The sequence below is a fragment of the Balaenoptera musculus genome, chromosome 3 (genome assembly GCF_009873245.2).
Source record: "Balaenoptera musculus isolate JJ_BM4_2016_0621 chromosome 3, mBalMus1.pri.v3, whole genome shotgun sequence".
NCBI classification, from domain to species: domain Eukaryota; kingdom Metazoa; phylum Chordata; class Mammalia; order Artiodactyla; family Balaenopteridae; genus Balaenoptera; species Balaenoptera musculus.
The window spans coordinates 82,523,632-82,548,787 of NC_045787.1; the positions used below are offsets into that span (position 1 = coordinate 82,523,632).

The 25,156-nt window shown below is 33.8% G+C and overlaps 1 protein-coding gene across 1 annotated transcript in view; it reads left to right on the plus strand.

Moving 5' to 3' along the window:
* The window catches only part of PPIP5K2 (diphosphoinositol pentakisphosphate kinase 2), an 80,474-nt gene that overhangs the window by 35,154 nt on the left and 20,164 nt on the right, over window positions 1–25,156 (plus strand). Inside the window, 7 exon segments of the mRNA XM_036846262.1 lie at window positions 5,024–5,165; window positions 5,769–5,992; window positions 16,101–16,193; window positions 16,195–16,229; window positions 16,814–16,928; window positions 22,237–22,344; window positions 22,434–22,550. Of these exon segments, the coding sequence (XP_036702157.1) occupies window positions 5,024–5,165; window positions 5,769–5,992; window positions 16,101–16,193; window positions 16,195–16,229; window positions 16,814–16,928; window positions 22,237–22,344; window positions 22,434–22,550 (834 nt within the window).

Consider the following 25,156-nt stretch of genomic DNA (forward strand, 5'->3'; position numbering starts at 1 on the left):
TTATCATATTATAAAGCAAAGAGTTGTATAATCACTACAGAGATACAGAACGTTGGAACAACTCTAGCCTCTGTGTGTCCCTTCCTAGTTGCAGCCCCTTCCCTATCTGCTAGAAATAATCACTATCCTAACTTTTTATAGTCTTATACCCAGAATGCTTATTTGGCTAAGTATGTATCTGTACCTACCATAGTCTCAGTTTGGGGTATTTTTTAAGCTTCATGTAATAGAATGTTTTCTTTTATGTCTGGCTTCTTTTTCTCAATATTATGTTTGTGAAATTCATCCATAGTTTTGAGAATTTTCAGAATTAATTTTCATTTCTGTGTAGTATTGTTTTCAGAGGTTGGCAAACTTTTTCTGTAAAAGACCAGATAGTAAATATTTCAGGCTTTGTAGATCACATATAGTTGCTTGTTGCATATTCTCTTCTTTTTTAAACCACCTTTTAAAAATGTAAAAACCATTTATTAGCTCACAGGCTATCACAGGTCATGTTTGGCCTAGTTTGTTGATCCATATTCTATTTTATGAGTATATGCCAATTTATATATGCTTTCTAATATTGTTATAGTTTGGGGCTGTTATGCTAATACTGCCGTGAATATCCATATATGCCTCCTAGTGTATATGAGCATATGTTTCTCTTTGGTGTATTCTAGGAGTGGAAGTGTTGTGCCCCACAGTGTGCTAATATTTCGATATTAGTAGATGTCAAACTGTTTTCCAAAGTCACTGAAGCAATTTATACTCCCACCAGAAGTCCATGGAAATTGTTATTGCTCTACATAGTCTCTATTCTTGGTATTTTCAGACCATTCAATTTTGCCTGTTCTGAAGGTGGATGTATAGTAGTACCTCATTGTGGTTTTAATATTCGTTGACCATTTAGATATCTTCTTTCATAAGGCCTGCTCTTCAAGTCTTGTCCTTTTTTTCTACTAGTTGCCTGTGTTTTTCTTATTGAATAGTAGAATTTCTTTGTTTATTTTGGATATGAGCTCTTTGTTATGTGTTCTAAATACTACCACCTATTCTGAGCCTTAATGATTTCCTTTGATAAGCAGAAATTCTTATCTTCCATGTATTTCTTTTTTTTTTTTTCCCATGTATTTCAAGGTCAATTTTTTCCTTTATGTTCAGTGCATTTTAATGCATTATTTATAATACCTTTTTCTAATGTGGGGTCATAAGATATTCCCATATATGATCTTCTATAAACTTTACTGTTTTTCCCTGCACATTTATCTACAACCTAGCTAAAATTGACTTTTGTGTGTGCTATTGGATAAGGATGTCAAAATTGATGTTTTCCCCCCAACCATATGTACATCCAGGTGTCTCAACACCGCATACTGAAAAGACCATCCTTTCCCCACTACTCTGTAGTGCCAGCTTTATCATATGTGGGTTCTCTGTTTCTAGAACGTATTCTTTTGTTGACTCTTGGGCCATTGAATAAGATCTCCCAAATCTCACATAGATCCTTCTTCAAGTTCTTCTTGGCTTTTCTTGTATTTCCGTATAAATTTTAAAATAACCTGGCCCAAAATCCTGTTGGAATATTGATTTAGATTGCATTAGATCTATAGTTTGTGAAAACTTACATCTTTAAAAAAAAATTTTGTGTACTTGTAAACGCTCCCTCTAAAAAGGTTACTGTCTGTTGCTGCTATGTACAAATAGTTTTTTTAATATTGACTTTATATGTGTCAACTTTATTGAACTTATATATTAACTTAGTAATTTATCTGTAGATTTTAAAAAATCTTTTCAAAACATATCCCCAGGTTTTTGTCTTCCTTTCCAGTTCTTATGTTTTTAATTCTTTTTCTTGCTTTACTTTAATAGCTAGTACCATCAAAGTGATAGTAAATAGAAGTGGCTTTTCTGTTTTTATTCATATTCTCAAAGGGAAATCTTTTTAACACTGTCCATTAAGTATGGTCTCTGTAGATTTTTTTAAACCTACTCTTTTTCAAAATAAGGAAAATCCATTCTACTCCTGTTTTCTTAATAGGTTTTATCATGACAAGTTTTTAAATTTTATATTTTCTTATCTGTTAAACATCATATGATTTGGGGGAGAGGCTACCTTGGTTCCTAGAATAAGCTCATTTAAAAAAATATATATATATCACTGGTTTGGGTTTACTAATATTTTTGGTTAGGAGTTTTACATCTGTGTTCATGAGTCATACTGACCTTTACTTTTTTATTCTTGTTGTCTTTGTCTGCTTTCAATATCAAGATTATGCTGTTCTCATAAAATTAGTTAGAGAGTCCTGTTTGGGGGGAATAATTCATGTATATATGTTTCAGTAAATGTTTGGTAAAATTTACTGGTAAATCCCATGGGCATTTTCTTTATGGGAAATCTTGTAATTGTGGTTACCAGCGTAATTTAGTAGTTTCCATTTATTATGTCTTGTGTCTGTATTAAGTTACATTCTTCTAGAAATTTGTGTATACAGTCCTCTTAAGTTGTTTGTAATGTCTGCAAGATCAGTAGAGATATTCCTTTTTGTTTCGTAACATTGTACAGTCTTCCCCCCCTTTTTTTTCCTTGATCAGTTTTGCCATAGTTGATCAGCTTTATTAGTCCTTTAAAAGAACTGTCTTTCAGATTTGTTGGTTCACTAAATTATGCACTTATTTTCTATTTTATTAATTTTTATTGTTTAATATTTTATTCCTTCTACTTCTGTAGTTTTATTTTGCTCTTTTTCTAATTCTTAAAAACTAATGTCACTAGATGGATGCTTATTAACTCATGAATGTTCAATCTTCTGTAAAATACACACTCTAGGCCATAAATTCCCCTTTATGCACTGTTTTGACTGTTCATAAATTGAGGTTTATGCCATCTGGGACATTTTCTAATTTCCTTAGTGATTTCTTTGATCATACGTTATTTAGAAGTGTACTTTTAAAATTTCCAAACCTATGCATTTTTAAGTTATATATATATATATTTGTTTTTAAATTAATTAATTTATTTATTTATTTTTGGCTGTGTTGGGTCTTCGTTTCTGTGCAAGGGCTTTCTCTAGTTGTGGCGAGCGGGGGCCACTCTTCATCGCGGTGCGCGGGCCTCTCACCATCGTGGCCTCTCTTGTTGTGGAGCACAGGCTCCAGACGCGCAGGCTCAGCAGTTGTGGCTCACCGGCCTAGTAGCTCCGCGGCATGTGAGATCCTCCTAGACCAGGGCTCGAACCCGTGTCCCCTGCATTAGCAGGCAGATTCTCAACCACTGCGCCACCAGGGAAGCCCTTAAGTTATATTTTTGTTATTTCTAACTTTGTATCATTTTGGTAAAAACAAAAATTCTTGCTGATTTTTTTTTGGTCTGTTTTTTCTTTCTTTACTGTTGTGTGTTAAAATTTCCCACTATAATTGTGGATTTTTCTTGTCTTTGTAATCTCTTAAGCCTTGCTTTACATGTTTTGATGTCATGCTATTAAATGCATACAAATTAAGAATTGGTATATTTCAGTCAGTATTTTTGCCTCAAAATTTACTTTGTCTGAGATTAATATAGCTACAACAGTTGTTTTTTCTTTTACTTGGTGTTTGTACAGTATCTTTTTTATCTTTTAACTTTCAGTCTTTCTGCAACTATACTTTTAGATGTATCTCTTAAAATCTGCATATAGATTTTTAAAAAATTTGTCATGAAAATCTTTGTTTAGGACAATTATTTCATTTATATTATAAATTACTGAAATTTGTATATGAATCTATTATCCTTTTAAGTGCTTTATATTTATACTGCCTATTTTTATTTTTCTCTCCTTTCTTGCTTCATTGGAATTGGTACTTTTTATTTATTTATTTCCCTGGTAGTTTGAAAATTATATTTGATTTTAGTGTTTGTTTTGTCACTACCCAAGAGATAACAATAGGCTTCTGTGACATCTGCAAATTGAATGTTTACATCATGCTTTTATCCTCTTCCTGGACAAAGCAAGGACTCTAGAACTAAAGTGTTTTTCAAACTTACTTTACTAAGAATCATCTGGGGTCTTGTTAAAAATGCAGACTCCAGTTTACCCCTGTTTGAACCCTAAATGCAGAGTTTACCAGAGTCTCACCTTTGAAAATCCTGGACTTCACTTTTGTCCCCTTAACCTAAAAGGATATTAAAGCTCTACTCTTCTTCTCTGCTGTCTATTCAGAATCAACAAATGTCTCCAATGCAAAAACAGCCTTAAAAGCCAGTATCACTCTCTGGATCTCTGACCTATGAGTTTGGTTTCCATAATTCTTAATATCTTATCTCTCAGATACCTTAAAGCAGAAGTATAGAAGTTCTTTGCCCAGGATTTTTACTAATCTTCAGTGGTTAGATTGGCCTAAACTACCTAGTTCACCATAACAAGAAGTGGAATTCCACTTTACATTTTTATATTTATACAAACTTATTTGATGGGGTTAAATTACTTGCCAAGCGAAGTTTCAACAGTGAAAATTGAAACTATTTGTCATTAATGGCTTTTGTTGACTTGCAAAAAATCTCATCACAAAGGCATTTACATGGTGGTTAAGAGCACAGCTTTTTAGCCAGATGACCTGCTTTTTTATCTCACTCTTTGCATACTAGTGGTTTGCTCTTAGGGAAGGTGCTTTAACCTCTGTTAAGTACCTCATCTGGAAAAAGAGATGAAAATAATAGTCTCAAGGTTATTACATGTCAATATATGTCAAATGGTTAAACCATATTTGCAAATACCAAGTGAATCAGCAAAATGTCTGCAAAATGTTAGAATAAAATCTCCTTGTAAGTTAGAGTACTTCTATTAGATTTTCCCTGTGGATAATCTAATGTTAGCTAAGGTTTAGGATTTTTTTAACATGAAATTTTGAGGTTTTAATTTCCTCCTTGATCTTATTTCTGTATTTTGGGGGTCATCTTAATTTGTAGTTTGAAGTTATTCTCCAGCTACTGGAAAATTTTGTATATTGTTCTCTTGGCCAATTGAGCATAACCAGATGTAAAAATATATACTCTATTCATTTGTAGCTTACGCCATCTGGAAGCATTTCTCTTATCAAATCAATGCATTTAATTAAAAATCCTGTGAAGACCTGTGACAAAGTGTATTTCTTGATACAAAGTTTGACTTCTCAAATCAGACATCGAATGGAAGATCCCAAATCATCAGGTAAATATTTTGTTTTCCTTAGATTAGAAAACAAATAAAAAGCACTATCTAGTTGCTATAAACATTTTTAAATAAGATGCACCAATCATAAAAAAATCAAGCCTTTAATGCTATATCTAGCATTAGATAGGTATGTCTAGGTATAATTTGAGTTAATATATATCCAGCAAAAAAATAATAGTGAAGTTATAATTGCTTTTATCTGTGGTAGCATGAAAGGGATAATAAAACATTTTTATTTGGTTAATTGTGTAGCATTACTGTACAGTTCAGCAGCAAATAGGCAGCATAATAAGAAGGAGCAAGCAACAGGAAGGTGATCAGTGCTCTGGCTCTGAGATTAGCTTAGTTAATAACTTGGGCAACTAACGTATGTAACATATGGAAGGTCTTCTATAAAACCAGTTCCTAACCCATGTATTTATACCTTTATTCAAGTCTACAAAATATATAGTTGCTAATAGTATATGCCTATGGTAACATTTCCTAGCTTGTTAACAATTTTACCTTTGATATTTAAGAAGTTTCTAACTACCAATTTTTAATATATATTCTTTAACTGATTTTTAAGTTTAATATACTAAAACTGTTATGTTGTTTTAGATATTCAACTTTATCATAGTGAGACCTTAGAGCTCATGCTACGTAGATGGTCCAAGTTGGAGAAAGACTTTAAAACAAAGAATGGAAGATATGATATTAGTAAAATCCCTGACATATATGACTGTATAAAATATGATGTCCAGCATAATGGTTCCTTGAAATTAGAAAACACAATGGAATTATATAGGCTTTCAAAGGCATTAGCAGATATTGTTATCCCTCAGGTAAGTAATTCCTACATATCAATTTTCTTGTACTGTTATATAGATACTTTCAAAATGTCTGTCAGTGGATAAAAGATAGTTGGTTTTTGTGTCCCAGTAAACCTATAATTTTAAAAAGGAAAGTAACTAATTATGAATTTATATTTTAAACTTTTTGTTATATTAAATCATTGTTTGATTTTTTTAATAGTTTGTAGTGACTTTTTAAAATTTAAGAATTGATACTCTTAATAATAATATGCTAACAACAAACGAGACAACTGAAAATAGGATGGGATAAATCACTTAAGTATTTATTGGGCATTTATTGTGCACCTACCAGCTCTGTGCTATGGGAATGTGTGCAAAGTGGGAGAAAAAGGTAGTTGTGTACCTATATAAATTTTGGAAGTTTTTTTTACTTTATGTGGAAGTATTTTGAAAATAATATTTAGAGGCCAGGATGTAAGTAGTTATTTGTGGGGTGTGGTAGAGGTGGAAGGGGGGCCTTTTCATTATAGGAGAGTAAAAATAGAGGTGTAACCAAAATTCAGATAACTGAAATGTAATTAAACAGAGAATCAGATGATAATAAAGAGACAGGTGACAAGACAAGTTGAAATAAGAGATGTGTTAGAAGAAAACAGTTGCAGATGCCCTTTGGAGAACTTTTTTCAACTCAATTACTAAAAGATCATTTGGACATTGTAAAAGGGAGATTGGAGTAAATCACACATTCCAACTGTGAACCAAAGTTAAAAAGCAGGAAAAATGAAATACAGTTGATTTTTGAACAATGTGGGTTTGAACTGTAGTGGGTCCACTTATATGCAGATTTTTTACAATAGTAAATACTACAGTACTGCACGATCCACATATCCACAGTTGAATCTGCCATGGATGCAGAACCACAAATAAGTTATTCTCGAATTTTCAATGGTGTGCAGGGTTGGTGCTCCTAACCTCCACGTTGTTCAAGGGTCACTGTACATGAAAAGTGTAAAGATTGTATATGAAAGTAGCCTCACTTAAAGATACTCATATATAGAAAACAGTGGGAAGGTTCCTTAATAACTAAAGATAGAACTATTTTATGATCCAGCAATCCCACTCCCATATATCCAGAAAAGATAAAAACTCTTAATTCAGAAAGATACATGCATTCCAGTGTTCATAGCAACACTGTTTACAATAGCCAAGACATGGAAACAACTGAAGTGCCCATCAATGGATGATTGGTTTAAGATGTGGTATGTGTATGTATATATACATATATATATATATCTACACACATATACATATATATACACACACACACATATACATACACACACACCATGGAATATTACTCAGCCATAAAAACAAAATATTGCCATTTGCAGCAACATGGATGGACCTAGAGAGCATCGTACTAAGTGAATTAAGTCAGAGGAAGACATATATTATATGATATCACTTGTATGTGGAATCTAAAAAATAGTACAAATGAATCTATATTAAAAAGTGGAAACAGACTCATAGACATAGAAAACAAACTTATGGTTACCAAAGGGGAAAGGGAGAGGGGGGATGATAAAGAGTATGGGATACACACTGCTATACATAAAATAGATAAGCAACAAGGATTTACTGTATAGCACAGGGCACTATATTCAGTACCTTGTAATAACCTATAATGGAAAATTATCTGAGAAAATATTGGATTGGCCAAAAAGTTCGTTCAGTTTTTATGTTCTAGAAAAACCCGGACGAACCTTTTGGCCAACCCAATATATAACTGAATCACTTTGCTGTACATTTGAAACCAACACAATACTGTAAATCTACTACAATTAAAACTATACTTCAGGACTTCCCTGGTGGCACAGTGGTTAAGAATCCGCCTGCCAATGCAGGGGACATGAGTTTGATCCCTGGTCCGGGAAGATCCTACATGCTGAGGAGCAACTAAGCTCATGTGCCACAACTACTGAGCCTGTGCTCTAGAGCCTGCGAGCTGCAACTAGTGAGCCTGCGGACCACAACTACTGAAGCCCACGTGCTCTAGAGCCCATGAGCCGCAACTACTGAAGCCCGCGTGCTCTGGGGCCTGCAAGCCACAACTACTGAGCCTGCGTTCTGCAACTACTGAAGCCGGCATGCCTAGAGCCCGTGCTCCACAACAAGGGAGGCCACCACAATGAGAAATGCATGCACTGCAATGAAGACCCAGCACAGCAAAAAAAAAAAAAAAAAAACTATACTTCAGTGTCCTTTTCCTAATATTCACAGAATATCCAGGAAAAACTAGAGACTTTGAAAAACTGGGAATTCAGACTGCACAACTTACCTATAAGTATTTCTGTACATGTTAAAGTTTAGCTTATTCTTTCAGCATGAAAGAACAACTATTTATTTGTTTGGTCAGTATATATGATGTAGACAGGTTTAAGTATATTGTATAAATCAGTGATTTGAAAATAAATTCTCTTTAAAAGAGGATAAAAATATCTCATACTGCAAGAATATGTCTTTGGACCTCACTATAAGAAACATAGACTTAGAAAACAAGGACTTAGTCTCTGACATCTTTCATTTGCTAAATAGAAGAGAAGTTTTATTCTGCAAAAGAGGTTTTATTTTACACAATAAAAAGTTGTATTTTTATAACATAAGATATTTTAAGATTAACATCAAAATGAACACACTAAATTCTGCAGATCTCGGTTTTAGCTACATGATATAGATATTATAGAACTAACACTGATTTCATTATAACTCGTTCGGTAAAGTTACTAAATCAACATCCATCTTTGTTATGAAATTCAAGATAGAGAATTCATTCAAATTTTACGTACTAATAAATCTGAGAAAGAATGGTTACTCTTAATTCTGGTAAGCATGTAATTAGTTTGCATTGGAAGCATACATAAGACTGATTATTTTTCATCGTTTTGGATTGCTTTGACATTATTCCAAGCTCAGTGCATCTTAGTTGTACTTATTCTTACAATGAAGATTATTTCAAAGTATACTTTTAACAGATAGGCTGTAAATATGTGACCCTCTAAAATATTTATTGTAGGTATATGCATTTTTCAAGGTAGGCTTTCAGTATATCTGAATGTTTCACCTACTCAGTGGCTAAATAAATACACTAATGATTTATTAGCGTAATCATGTCTGTGTTGTTACATGGCTTATTTAATCTCAAGCCTCTTCTTTCTCAGTTATGTATACTAAACATTCTAGAATTGGGAATGAAAAGTTTGTTTCTAGGAGTTGGGCTCAAAAGAAAACTTAAGTATTAATGAGTTTTAGATGATAATTTTTCCTACTTACATAGTGTCTGTATTTTAGGTACATTAGTTATATAGCTGAAGAAATTTCCACCATCTCCTTGTAACTTAAATTTTTATAATGAATTTTTTTAAAGCATTATAATTAGAAGAAACACTAAAGATTAGAGATGGTAAGGAAAGATTTGAGACATCATTTGTATCACTCAACTTATCTGTCATGCTCAACTATTCTCAGTCTCACTTATAGTAATTTTCTTATGATGCAATTAGGTTAGATTTTCTCAACAGTCTGAGAACTTACTTGAAGACATCTCCAATTATTTATCTTGGATAAATTATCTTTGAAGTCTTAGGGCTCTTTGGACAATATTATGCCCAAGCTTCCAGGAATCAGTCTTAGTTTTGTTCAATTCATAATTAAATTTTGATAATTTTATAACTTTAAAAACAAAGGTCTTTTTATTATGCTTTCCTCGAGTTCCAAGATTATAAATTGAGGAGAGGGCAGAAACTTGGGATTTCTTCCTTTTTAAAGAACTGTTGAATTCAGTTAAGTAAATATTATGCTTTGTTACTTTAGTCTCCATGGACAAGATTTAGGTATTTTCAATCACTGAACAGATAACTCAAATTGTAAACATATTTATAATAATTGTAATAAAGCTGTAATTTGTAATGGAAAAATGAGAAATTTGCACGTTTACTTGACAAAGAATATTTCAAGCTTAGAGACTTGATGACTTAGTCAAATAGTGTAATATTTTGACTAGATTAAGAGAGTATTGCTATCTTTGCAGGAAAAATGTATATGTGTTCTGCTATGTCTCCAAAAAATCAATTTTCACTCTTACATTGCATTAATTCTTATAGCTATGGTGTGTGAATTATGTAATTCTAATCATATGTAAGCTTAAGTATGATCAACATGATTTTTTAGTTACTTTGAGAATTAATAGTTTTAATTATGGTAGGTATTTTTGCTGTGATAAAATCAACTTTTTAGCCTCAGTGCTCAGAAAATAGCCCTGATTTACAAATGATACTTAAAAATTGGGAATTCCCTGGCGGTCCAGTGGTGTGGACTCTGTGCTTTCACTGACAAGGGCCTGGGTTCAATTACTGGTCGGGGAACTAAGATCTTGCAAGCCGCACGGCATGGCCAAAAAAAAAAAATGGTACTTAAAAATAATCACAATGGAATGTGACATCAGCATCATGGTGGTGTGACATGCTCCCTTTGTCTCTCCCCTTCAATCTACAACAGTAAAACATGCATAACTCAACAAAGGTGCCTCTGCTCAACACACCAGCATGCCACAAAATTCCATACATCTGTATACCTGAAAGTGGCTGGACTGAAACATATAGAGGAGGTGGAACCAGGGGAACAGTACAGGCGGTACCTGTGATCCCAGACTCCTAGCCACAGTTGGCTGAGCCTGCAGCCTCAGAGAACCCAGGAGCGGTGGCGCACACGATTCCAGCCTCTCAGCTTCAGTGGCATCCATGGCCACAAGGAACCGGGCATTAGTGACAGTGGGGCCTGCAACCCCAGCCAGGGAGGTCCCTGTAGCTCTCACTACCCCCTGCAACTGCCTGTAGTGGCAGTGCCCTTGAATGCTACAATCCTGGACACAGCAGGGGTACCTGTGACCCTGGCTCCCTCACCCACCTTATTGGTCCCCTTGTAATGGTGGAGCCTAAAACCTTTGAGACCCTGAACACCGTGGAGGTGCCTCCTCTTCCAGTGCCCTAGGCAATGACACCAGCACCACCAGCAACAACAAGGCACCAATGACCCTGGAGGCACAATAGCAACAACGAGCACACCGGGTAACAACTCTAGCAGGTGTGGTGGACTGTCAAAAGTGTCATTTCTCAAATATGACCAAAGGCAGCTCACATAAGAAAAACCAAAATCTTGTGCTATAGTGCAACCTACTGGAAAAGAGAAAAAAGGCCTCTAAATACTAATCTGTTGAATTGTGAGAACGAAGTTTAAAAAAACACTTTACTTAAAGAAGAAAACTCTTCACACTTCAAATGTGCCAGCAGAGGAACATAAAACACCATAAAGAACCACAGTAACACAGTATCACAAAGAGAAAATGACAGTTCCCCAGAAACTGTACTTAAAGTCTTGGAATATTGTAAACTAACTGGTAGAGAATTCAAAATGGCTATCATTTAAAAAAAAAAAAAAGCTATCATGAAGAAACTCAGCGAGCTTCAAGAAAACTCAGAAAGGTAGTCCAGTGAGCTCAGGAATAAAATGAGTGAATAGAAGAAATACTTTACCAAAGAGACCAAAAAAACTCTTAAAAATATGTATAGCTGATTCACTTTGTTATAAAGCAGAACCTAACATACCATTGTAAAGCAATTATACTCCAATAAAGATATTAAAAAAAAAAACCAAACAGAAATTCTGGATCTGAAGAATTCAAGAAATAAGATGGAGAATGCATTAGAAAGTATTGGAAATAGAGCAGACTATATGGAAGAGAGAATTAGTGAGCTTGAAGATAGAATTATGGAAGTGCTACAGGTAGGAGAGGAGAGAGAATTAAGATCTAAAACAATGAGGGAATTCTTTGAGAACTGTCTGATTCTATTTGGAAGGGCAACATCAGGATGCTGGCTGTCCCAGAAGGAGAAGAGAGGGGGAAGGGAACAGAAAGTTTATTTAAAGAAATAATAACTGAGAACTTCCCAAATCTAGGGATGGAACTGGATATACAAGTTCATGAAGCTAAAAGAATTCCTAAATCCCTAAATGGTGAAAAAACTGTAACCTATCCCTCTAAGATCAGGAGCAACACAAAGATGCCCATTCTCACCATTCTTATTCAATATAGTATTGGAAGTCCTAGCCAGAATAATTAGGTAAGAAAAAGAAATAAAAGGGATCCAAATTGAAAAGGAAGAAGTTAAACTGTGACTATTGGCAATGATATGATTTTATGTTTAGAAAACCCTGAAGACTCCTCAAAAAAACTGTTAGAAGTAATAAATACAGAAAAGTTGCAGGGCATAAAATCAACATACAAAAATTTGCCGCATGTCTATACACTAACAACAAACTAACAGAAAATGAAATTAAGAAAATCCCATTTACAATCTCAACAAAAAGAATAAAGTACCTAGGAATAAATTTAAGCAAGGTAATAAGAGACCTGTGCACTAAAAACTGTAAGACATTGTTGAAAGAATTTGAAGACCCAAAGAAATGGAAAGATATCCCGTGCTCGTGGATTGGAAGAATTAACATTGTGAATGTGACCATATTACCTAAAGCAGTCTATAGATTTAATGCAATTCCTGTCAAACTCCTAGTGACATTTTTCACAGAAATAGAACAAAAAATTCTAAAATTTATATGGAACAAAAGACCCCAAATAGCCAAAGCAGTCCTAAGAAAAAAAGAACAAAGCTGGAGTTATCACACTCGCTGATTTCAAATTATACTACAAAGCTATAGTAATCAAAACAGTATGATATTGACAGAAAAGCAAACATGTAGATGTATGGAACAGAATTGAGAGCCCAGAAACAAACCCGCACATATATGGACAATTAGTTTATGATAAAGGAGCCAAGAACATACAATGGAAAAAGCATAGTGTCTTCAATATAGTATTGGGAAAACTGGACAGCCACATGCCAAAGAATGAAACTAGACCACTATATCACACCATACACAAAACTCAAAATGTATTAAAGACTAGAATGTAAGACCTGAAACCATAAAACTAAAAGAAAACATAGTATGCTCCTTGAAGTTGGTCTTAGCAATATCTTTTTGGATATGTTTCCTTGGGCAGGGAAACAGAAGCAAAAATAAACAAATGGGACTACATCAAACTAAAAAGCTCTGTACAGTAAAGTAAATCATCAACTAAACGAAAAGACAACCTACCGAATGGGAGAAGATATTTACAAATCATATATTCAATTTGGGGGTAATATCCAAAATATATGAAGAACTCATACAACTCAACAACAACAAAAAAACAGCCTGATTAAACAATGGGTAGAGGAGCTAAATATTTTTCCAAAGAAGACATACAGATTGCCAGGAGGCTCATGAAAAGATATTCAACATCACTAATTATTAGAGAAATGCAAATCAAAACCACAGTGAGAGATCACCTCAGGCCTGTTAGAATGGCTGTTATCAAAAAGGCAAGAAATAACTAGTACTGGAGAGGATGTGGAAAAAAGTGTGGTACACTGTTGGTGGGAATGTAAATTGGTGCAGCCACTATGGAAAACAGTATGGAGATTCCTCAAAAAATTAAGAGTAGAAATACCCTATGATCCAGGTATTCCACTTCTGGGTATTTATCTGAAGAATATGAAGACTCTAATTCAAATAGATACATGCACCCTGTGTTCATTGTGGCGTTATTTACAATAGCCAAGATATGGAAAGTGCCCATTGATGAATGGATGGATGAAGAAGTAGTATATATAATACAATGGAATACATAAAAAAGATACAATCTTGCCATTTGTGGCAACATGGATGGACCTTGAGGGTGTTATGATAAATAAGTCATTCAAAGAAAAACTAATACTATATGATTTCACTCAAATGTGAAATATTAAAAATTTTTTTAAATAAATGAACAAACCAAGCAAAACAAACATGTATTTATAGAGAAAAGAGTAATAATTACCAGAAGGGAAAGGGGGTGAATTGAGTATAGGGGGTAAACTGTATGGTGATGGGTAGAAACAACTTTTGGTGTTGAGCATACTGTAGTTTATACAGAAGTCAAAATATAATGTATGCATGAGACATGTTATAAACCAATGTTACCTCAGTAAATTAAATAAATAGTAAAAGAGCCTCGATGGTATGATGGAAGATAAGAACATCTAAAGATTATATTTGTTATTAAGAGTCTTAATTGAGATGGCACACATTTATTGAAGTTTGAAGATCATTTCTTTGGTGATTGTATTATGAAATGCAGAGGATTCTTTATAATAGCATTTGCAATATAAAGTCCAATGATACTCTCATTAAATATCACCACATAATAAGCTTTCAAATATCTTCATCTGTTATTTTAATCAGTTCTTTTTATGGCAGAAATATTATAAGAGAACTTGGGTATCTAACAATTAATTATTTGGTCCTAGTTGGTTGTGGCAGCTTGCTTTTTCAGCTCTACAAAATATGTCACTGTTTTGAAGGGAAAGGTTTTTTTATTATGAAAGTAATATATCTTTGTTATAAAATTAGAAAATATAGATATAGCCAAAAAAAAAAAATCAGTATGCCATTACCAACTAGAGAAAAACATTTCACTGTTTTGGAAAATTCTAAAAGGCCTTTTTCCTTAAATTCATGGATAAAATTTTTTTCATAAATTTGTATATATAACAAATGTATTCTTTGCAAAAATGGAACCAGGAAATGCATACTATTTTATAACCTGATTTTTTTTTTCTTGGCATCAAGAAATTTTTTCCAAATCAGTAAAGCTAAATATACTTCATTTTTCCTAATGGCTGAATGATGTGATGTAATAATAACTATTTAACCAATTTCTCACATTTGGAAATGTGGATTCTTTTACTTTCTTTCACTCTCCTTATACATATGTCTTCTACATACAATCAAGATTTCCAGAACTCTTTTACCAGTTTTGTTACAGACTAGCAGTGTATGAGAGTGCCTGTTTCATTACACCTTGCTAATAACAACAGAAAAATTTCCTTTGATGATTTTAATTTCAACATTTTCCTTTTGTTTACACATACATACACAATTGATACATATTTCTTTTTTTTCGTACCAATTTCACAGTCATCTATGTTGGTGAGATTATTTAACCAACCAAGCTTTTGTGTTTAAGGTAAATGACCCAAGAGGTTCCATCTTCATACGTCTTCCATCTAATCAGTCAGCCTTTTCTTTATTAGGCAGTTTTGAGATTTATTATCCATTACTAAGTTTTGCCATCTGGGAAGTACCTGATAACAGGAAAGTAGCCTTTAAATACAGGTATCCCAGAAGGAACTTGGAGAGAAAGAGTGTGCCTATTTCTTCCCTCTTTTCTACTCTTCCTTCTTTCCCTCTCTGTCCCTGCCTCCCTCCGCCTCCACCCCACTTTCTGCCCTCTTCCTCTTATACCCTCTCTTCCCATCTACACACACATCGCAGATTTTTTTCTTATATCAGGTCATTTTCTCATCTACCCCTTTGGACTGTAATTTTTATTATAATTATTACAATTACTATGTTTTCTTAACACTTTGGATTGTAATTCCTCATTTAATTAACTTATAATGTTATAGAGCTCATTAAGTTTGATAATTTCATGGCATTTTTGGCTAACCACTAGTTAAAACTTCTACAGTATTGGCCAAAGGCTTTTAAATAATTTGTTAACCTTTTTAGTTTTTGACATCCAAATAGACAAAAATTTCATGGTTTCAATTTATATTTCTTTCTGTATGTTTATTGACTATTTGTTCTGTGCTTTTGTGTTTGTGCCCTTAATCCATCTTTCTTTTAGGGTTGTTTCTACATTTAAAACCTGATTGAGTTGAATACTGTTCATAAAGATTACATTCATCCATTCATCCTATCCTCTTTAGAAATTACTTTCTTTTTCATTTCCACCAAAAAAAAATTCTTCTAATTATACTCAATACTTTGGGGAATAGTGTACTTGAAGTTGCAGAAATGTAAACTAGGAACATTGTATAATGTTCAGAAGAGGCTTAATAAAAATACTTGTCGCTCACTAAAATTCTTAAATTTAGTAGTACCTTTATTGGAGTTCTTTATTACTATACCCTTTTTCTAATGTTGTGTATTTTCTGCTCAGGAATATGGTATAACTAAAGCTGAAAAACTGGAGATTGCCAAAGGCTACTGTACTCCTCTAGTTAGAAAAATTCGCTCAGATCTTCAAAGGACCACAAGATGATGACACTGTAAATAAACTCCATCCTGTGTAAGAGACTGTACTGGTATTTAAGTCTATAGGCATCTGTTTTGCATTCTTCAAATCTAATTACTTTTTAATGTTCCTATGGCTAAATCAGGAGGTGTATCACTTGGCACACTGTGGAAATAATATTACCTAGGTATTTCTAATAGTTAACTTCCAACCAAGGTTCTTTTGGCTCCAAATTGGAGAAAAAACTGAGGCAAACAGGGAAAGGGGATGTGTGTTATCATTCATATGTGATCATCAGTGATCATCCTCATTCAGCAGTATTAACATCTGTGAGCTTCTTTAGGTGCTGTGACCCTCTTTCATTATTAATAAAGGTGCTTAAATGACCTATTTACAGTGAACTTGACTAATATTAACACTTCTTTGACTAATCTCAGTGGTCCCAGTTAGTTCCAGTTATCTTCATGTTAGAGGAATAGCTGCTAAGATAACGCCTCAATTGTGATTGGAAGAGTGATAGATTTGCTTACTATGTTCTTTTACTTCTAGTAAGATTAAATTCCATTTTACAAAATAATTTCATTAGTTAAGTTTTAACTGCATGGTTATGTTTTAACACTGTCTGCTCCTTACTTTAGGTATTCCAGAGGTGTTCTGTCACCTGAACGTCATGTCCGTACCAGATTATATTTCACCAGTGAAAGTCATGTACATTCTTTACTGTCTATTCTTCGCTATGGTGCCTTATGTGATGTAAGTAGAATAAGTTATATAAATCTATTTAACAAATATGTGTTATTGAATTTGTAATCGAATCACTAACACCATTTTTTACTGTGCAGTTTTTAATAATTTATTATTTACCATCATTTGTCAAGGGTATACTGTATACCAAGCACTCTGCTAGATGTTGGAGATAATGACATGTTCTCTTCCCTTTGGAGAAGATCCATTTAAGCAAACAATAATACAAAATATTGTAGGTGATGTTACAGGCCAATGGCAGTGAGACAAAGAGAAGCTGATGATTTGCATTATTTAGGGGTTAGAATCAATAGGACTTGGTGTTTGGTTGGACATTGTGACTCTTATTTACTGTTATGTAATGAATCATACCAAAGGTTACTGCCTTAAAACAACCACAGTCATTTTATTTTTCTCTCTCATGGTTTAAAGGCTGACTGTGATCAGGCAGTTTTGCATTGGGTCTCTCGTGAGGTTGCAGTGAGACAGTGGCTTGGGCTCAAGTCATCTCACAACTTTCTTCTCATGCCTGGTGCTTGATGCGCTGGCTGTCACGTGGGACCTTGGCTGGGGTTGTTGACAAGAATACCTACAATGGCCTCTTCCGGTGACCTGCTTCCTCAGAACATAGCAGCTGAGTTCCAAAAGTGAACTTCCTAAAAGAGCAAGGAGCAAGCACAAAGAATTTTTATGACCTAACTTATGAAGTTATGTAGTATCACTTCTGCTGAGCTTTTTTGGTGGAGGCAGTCACAGAGGTCCATCCAGGTTCAAGGGGTGGGGAATAGACCCATATTACTAGATGAGTGGAGTATCACTGTCACTTCTTATTGTAAGATGAATACTTGGGATTGGATGTATTTTGGTGGCCATATTTGGAAAACAGAGTCTATCACAGTGTGTCCGTTACCCACACAATCCATATTTCTCCCTCATGCAAAATTCACGTAATCTCTCCTCCAGTATTCCCTCAGGCTTATCTATTATAGCATAAACTTGACATCCAGGATCTCATTATCTAAATCAGGTCCAGGTATGGATGGGACTCCTTGGGCAGAGCTCCTTGAGTTCTCAAGAGAACTCAATCTCATTTCAAAGACCTGTGAACTGAAGATACCAATTGTCTGTCCTTCATACGTTCGACATACTGTGGTGGGATAAGCATAGAATAACTGCTGTAGATAACCTTTTCAAAAGAGGGGAAAACAGAAGGTACACCATGGTCACTGGTCCATAGCAATTTTGAAATCTGCTTAGGTACTTACTGCCCATTCCTTAATTAGGGCTCTGTCATACTGCCAGGGAGTTGTTTATAATGGTTCATGGCTTCATACTTTGGGTTCTTGATTGCTTCATCTAGGTCATCCTTCCTTTTCCATAAAAAGTAGCTCACATTTGCAGCTAAGTAGTTTTCTTTAACCTGCTTCCTGTCCAAGGAAGTTTTGGGATCCAAAGGTCTGTTTATTTTTAGTTCAAGATGGTGTAATTTAAAAAACAAAACAAAAAGGAGTAACTTATAATCTACTTTATTAAACAGTTCACACCCACAAATCTTAAGAATAAGCCCATTTCTACATTGGGCTCCCTCTGTGTCTACTGAGGGATAGTACTCAGCAGTCCTTATTGCTTAATAGTGAGTATCTGAGAGACATGCTAGTATAATCCTGAGAAAGTCTTTGCGTATTTGAAAGGTCTGTGAGCCTTAAATCTTTCTGAAGTCTTAGCGTTTTTACAATCACACCCATGTTTTCATGACAGATTCCTGCGTTTCTGTTCTTCCTGGAAGCCACTTTTTAACTATAGCATTTTTTGCTCTCTGGAGAGGCTAGGAATGAGAAACAGTTTTATTTCTGAACTCTGCAAGTCTTGGCTCCTTTAATTAACCATTTCCCTGTAGTTTATCTCCCTCCTCTCATAGTTCATCACAGGCAGTGAGAAGAATCTTGGTGGCCTTTTGAGAATTTTTCCTGGAATTTTTGGTAGCTAGCTCATTGAGTTCCACTGTCTACAGGCTACAGTGTTTCTACACTTTATGCCACTACATAGCAAGGGTTCTTTTTCCTATAGTTTCCAGTAACATTTTTTTTTAACCTTCCTATAGTCCCTCACCAACAACCTCCTCAGTGCCCTTGCAGGCTTTCACTAACACTCTCTTTTTGAGGCATTTTAACTTTCACCAACACTCTCCTTGAGGCCCTTTCTTTGCTTACAGGTGTGGAAGGTAAGAAAGAAAAGAGAGTCAAGAAAGGTTCCCATATTTCTAACAGGATCATCTACAAAATTACCCATCATTCACTGAAAGTAACACTTGGGGGAGTATCAGGCATTAGAAGGAAAGTAATGAGGTTAGATAGCTTGAATTTGAGGCACTAGTAGGCTAGTCAAGTGAAGATGACCAGTAGTATGTTTATATGTAAGGCTAGAGGTTTGGGTTAAAGGTACAGAGTTGGGAAGCCAACATATTAATGATGGCTGAGGCAGTGGCTATTAATAAGATTCCCAGGAAGTTTGTATTTGAAAAAATTTTAAAAATGATGTTTTAGAGATTGGCAGTGGAAGTGATAACCAGACAGACTTAGAAATTTTAATATCCCCTTTCTTCCTCAGTACACTCAAACCACAGATTATCTAGAATACAGTGTCACTTCTATTATATATCAAAAATATCTTTTCAGCCATCTCCAAACTAGCAAAAAATAAGAATTAAAAAACTTTTTCTATGTATATATTGGCATATACATTTATGCACATCTATAAAAAAAATAATCTTTAAAAGAAAATGAATTCAACTTTGTTTTCTTTTGTACTTTTTAAAATAAAGGGCAGTGAAATGTATGATTTGGTGTATGTCTCCTGATTCTTAATTTCTCTTATCATTAGGCCTTGATGAGTAGTTATTATCAGAGTTACCCTAAGACTATGTAAGTGTTCTGTTCCCATCAAATTTTCCAATTCATATGTTCTTTTCTCTTGTTTTTATTTCTTTTTTATTCCTTAATAGAATAGCAAAGTGGCATCCCTCACATACATATGAGGATTAGTGGAGCTTTAATAAAAGAAATAGAGAAAAAAATGGCCCTTAATTAGCAAGGCAAGAGCTTATATATCCATTAGTAATGATGGAATTGTTTTAGGGGAGGAGAGATACATCTCTTATGTGGTCACCTTTTAACTTTATTGCACTTATTTATAAGGTAGAAAGAACATAGAAGATGTAAGAATGGAGAGAAAGCCTATAATTGGAGCATAATAGTGAGTGATGGATAAAATTGTAACAGATAAGTTTGGAGAGGCATGCCTTGAGGATTCTAAGAGGATTGGGAAGCCATTAAAAGGTTTTAAGCAGGGAAGTGAATGGCTTTGGTTGCTGTGTAGACAATAGATAGATAGAAGTAGATATGAGGAAACCATTTAGGGAGCTATCACAGTGATCTAAAGAAAGATGATGTAGTTTAGACTTAGGGTGGTGGCAGTAGAATGAAAGCTTGTTGAGTATATATTGCATTCAGCTACATTTCTAAAACAAAAGCTGAACAACTCCATTCTCATAAAAATCTGGGGTTTAAAAAAATTACATGTGCTTACTAAAGTGAAAATTAAGATCTATACCAAAATGATGTCCTGTTTTCTAATTTTAAAACTTTTAAAAATTTATTTGAACTATAATTAATTATCCCAACTCATATTATCCTAATAAGAGCCTGTAGCTAATATACTTAAAACCTTGTTTGGTCTCTTCCCAGTTGAAATTTTTCATTTTTCAATGTAGACTTGGTAAAATCTATCTCTCCATAATAGACTTTTAAAAAGGTTTGTTAAGGAAATAAGATTATAAACAAGATTTCAAGGAATATATTTAATGATCCTTAATTGTTAAAAAAAAGATTTTTATGAATTCTTGCATATTACTTGTATTCAGGAAGATGCTACAAAATATGTAATTTTATTTGTTCATTACAGCAGACCTAGCAAAGTCTGTAACTGCACCACTGAATTAGATATTAGATGGTGTTCTTATTAATAATGCCATATCACAGAGTCTAATAGATCTTTTCAATCTTGAAAAATTTTAGTATTTAATTAAAACCCATCACTTATAATAATTCACACCTAGTGAAACTCAGTAATGCTATGCTAATTTATGTTTTTCCTATCAATTTTGAAAAAAAAAGTATATACATCTTTGCACACATCCCCTCCTCAAACACAGACATAGACATACACACACAAACACACACAGATGGAGTTTGTACTCTGGAGTGTTGCTTAAGTTGGGAGCAACTGCTCTAGAGCATTTAGAGGTATGAATAGCCATTTGCTGAAATAAAGCTAAGAATACATGTAATTACACAAATTACATGATGTGGCTTTAACTTTACTTTTCCAAAAACTTCAGAAGTGGAATGCTTCCTCAGAGATATATAATGTCTAAATTTAAGGAGGAAATATGTGCTGAATTTTAAAAAAATAGGTAATCAGCATGTGGTCTTGAGTTTGGGCTTTTGCATTCAAATTTTATTTTTTTAAAACAAAGCATATTCCATACTAAATTCCAAAATATTGTATATCTTACTGTATACAAAAAAATTGTTGGATGCTTTTCTGTATTTGTAATATTTATGACATAAAATGAAGGCTATTATCTCTCATGTACATAAGGTCTAAGTGGACCCTGTTGACTATTGACTGTAGAGTTTGAACTTTGAATAGTTTTGCCTTTTCAGATAGAATTTTCTACTTTGAATGCTTGTAATACATGTTCTCTAAGATCCCTTTCAGTTCTGATGCTCTTTAATTACATGTTTAAAGACCATTGATTCTCTAAATGCAGGTGGGGTGGTGAAGGAGATGGTTTTAAGAATCTGCCTATGCCTCCTCCTGCTGATTGTTTTAAAATATCTCTATAGTGTTAATGAGGGATATTTACTACTTTTATGCGATAGTATTCTGTTTATGAAGCATGACACTATATTAGTTACTTTGGGACTTAAGGTTAACAACTGCCCCTTACCCTTAGAATTCAGTTATAGGTATCATATTTCAAGAGATTCTTTATTTTTACTTTGAGTTATTTTTTAAAAAAAATTACCACTGAAGTGTCTAATACTACTGCTTAGAGATTTTAAAACTAATTTATTTAAGCTTAAGTAATTTATTGAGATTTAAATGAGTGGAGTTATTTTGAAAGACTGTGTGTATAAGTATTCACCTCATTTGTGTGGTATCAATCAGGATTAAACAAATTACCATAATGAAAATAAAGTGGTTTTAAAGTAACATAATATGAGAAAATGCTTACCATTTACCTTTTGTTCAGGAATCAAAGGATGAACAGTGGAAACGAGCTATGGATTATTTAAATGTTGTCAATGAACTCAACTACATGACTCAGATTGTTATCATGCTTTACGAGGATCCTAACAAGGTAACAGAGTCTTGATTTGCGTGTGTTACCAGAGGTAAATAAATAATTCGAAGTTTCTCATTTTGAAAGTGTTCTGTAATATTTTTTAGGATCTTTCCTCTGAGGAACGCTTTCATGTTGAATTACATTTTAGTCCAGGAGCCAAAGGATGTGAAGAAGACAAAAATTTACCATCTGGCTATGGATATAGACCAGCTTCAAGGGAGGTAATGAAGATGAAATTTTCATTGCTTAGTTACTATAGTTCTAAATATAAATGAGGTTTCTTTAAGAATTTTCTATTATGTACTATAATTCTTATCTCAACTATGTAGCAAGATGGTTTAAATTTCTTGAAGTATGATTTGGGTAGACAACATTTTTACGCATATTAGAATTTTATATTTTATCTTTTCTCTAGATTTTTTGGATTTTTAAGATCAGTACTTAGAATGGATAACTATAATTTTTGTTTTTGTCCCCAGGTCCTACTTGAGGACTAGTCCATTCTTTACTGTGCTAAGCACTTGTTATGAATTACTGCATTTTAATTTTTAACCTTACAAAAGTTAAATATGTACTCAGCTTTAAACTTTTTTTACTAAACTATAATACATATTCGTAAACATACCTAAATCATAAGTGTGTAATTTAATGATATATCACAAAATGAACACAATTGTAAAACAACTAGCCAGGTTATAGATAGAATATCATTCTAGAAGAACCAGTTGTGCCCCCTCTGTCTCACAACCTCCCTGCCTTCTCCCCAAAGTTACCTACTATCATGACTTTTGGCACCATAGATTAATTTTGTCTATTTTTGGACTTTATGATCACAAATGAAATCACAAAATATGTGCTTTTTTGGGGCGGAGAGTGGGTTTGGCTTCTTTCATTATGTGTTTGAGATTCATCTGTTCTTCATTTTTGTTGCCATGTAGGATTACATTAAATAAATATGGTGCAGTTTATTAATCCATTTCAATATGATGATCATCTGATTTGTTTCCAGTTCAAGGTTTGAAGATGGATGCTTTTATGAAGATTCTTGTTCAGGTCTTTTTCTGAACATACGTACACATTTCTTTTGGATATATATGTAGGTGTAAAATTGCTGGGTTATAGGGTATGCATATGTTCAACTTTTTAAAATACAGTTAAATAACTTTCCAAAGATACTACCATATCTTTATCAGCACTTGGTATGATTAGTGTTTTTAATATAGCTATTTTGGGGACTATGTAGTGATATCTTGTTGTGGCTTAAATTTACATTACCCTCACGACCAATAAGGATTAGTACCTTTTCTTATATTCATTGGTCATTTGAATATGCTTTTTGTGAAGTGCTACTGGCTAGGACTAGTATGGTGTTGAGTAGAAGTGTTGATACTAAGCATCCTTAGTATCATCCTTGTGCATTCCCAAACTAAAGCAAAAGGTCATGTTTCAAAGTGAACTTTTTGGAATTTTGATTGAAATTACATAAACTCTGCAGATCAGTGTTGAGAGAAATAACACTTTTACAGAATTGAATCTTCTAGTCCAAGGACTTGGTATACAGCTCTGAATTTAGTGAACTATTCTTTATATGTTCTTGATAAAATTAGGACTTTTTTTAATGTCTTGTATTTACTTTGTCAGAGTAATTCCTAAATTCTTTATGTTATCATAAATGGCTTATTTAAATTTCATTTTCTGTTTGCTATTTTCATATTGAATTTTAACTCATTTTTATATAGAGATTTTACAACTAACAACCTTACTGCATGCTGTTTATTCATTCTAATAATTTATCCATAGAGTCATTTGAATTTTTTATGTATATGATCGTATCTGTGAATGATTACAAATGTCCAGCAAAATATTGAATAGATTTAGTGATGGTGGGCACTCTTGTCTTTCAGTGATTTATTAATTGTGATGATTGTTTCAAGTTTTTAGATATCCCTTACCTGGTTGAAGAAGTTTATCTTTATTTTCTATACCCCTTAGTTTGATGAAGGTTTTTATGTATTTCTGCTTGGCTTCTTTTAGCTAACGTACGTTCATAAGATTCATTGATGTAATTAGTTTTAGTTTGCCCATTCTTAGTGCTTTAAAATATGTATTTTAGTGTAATTTACCCAATTTATCCGTCCTGTTTATTTATTTTTAAATTTATTTATTTTATTTATTTATTTTTGGCTGCGTTGGGTCTTCGTTGCTGTGCGCGGGCTTTCTCTAGTTGTGGCGAGCATGGGTGACTCTTGGTTGAGGTGTGTGGGCTTCTCATTGTGATGGCTTCTCTTGTTGTGGAGCATGGGCTCTAGACGTGTGGGCTTCAGTAGTTGTGGCATGCGGGCTCAGTAGTTGTGGCATGCAGGCTCTAGAGCGCAGGCTCAGTAGTTGTGGCACATGGGCTTAGTTGCTCTGCGGCATGTGGTATCTTCCCGGACCAGGGCTCGAACCTGTGTCCCCTGCATTGGCAGGCAGATTCTTAACCACTGCGCCACCAGGGAAGCCCTACCCGTTCTATTTAGATGGATATTTAGTGTAACTTTTTAAAACATATCTGTTTTCTGTACTATACTGTGAGAGTCTTATAATTTGAGACAGTATCTTATTCATCTGTGTCTTGGCATATGGTACATACTAACTAAATATTCAGTGAGTCATCAAATGGTTGTTATTTAAGTATGCAGTCATCACATTTGTTGGAAATATTTGGCATAGAGTTTGAATTTTCTAAAATTTATAACTTCAGATACTGTTTCAGTTTGTGGTTGAGTTGATGGCATTACTGGTAACAAAACTGATCTCTTTTTTCTTACTGTCATTTATTATTATT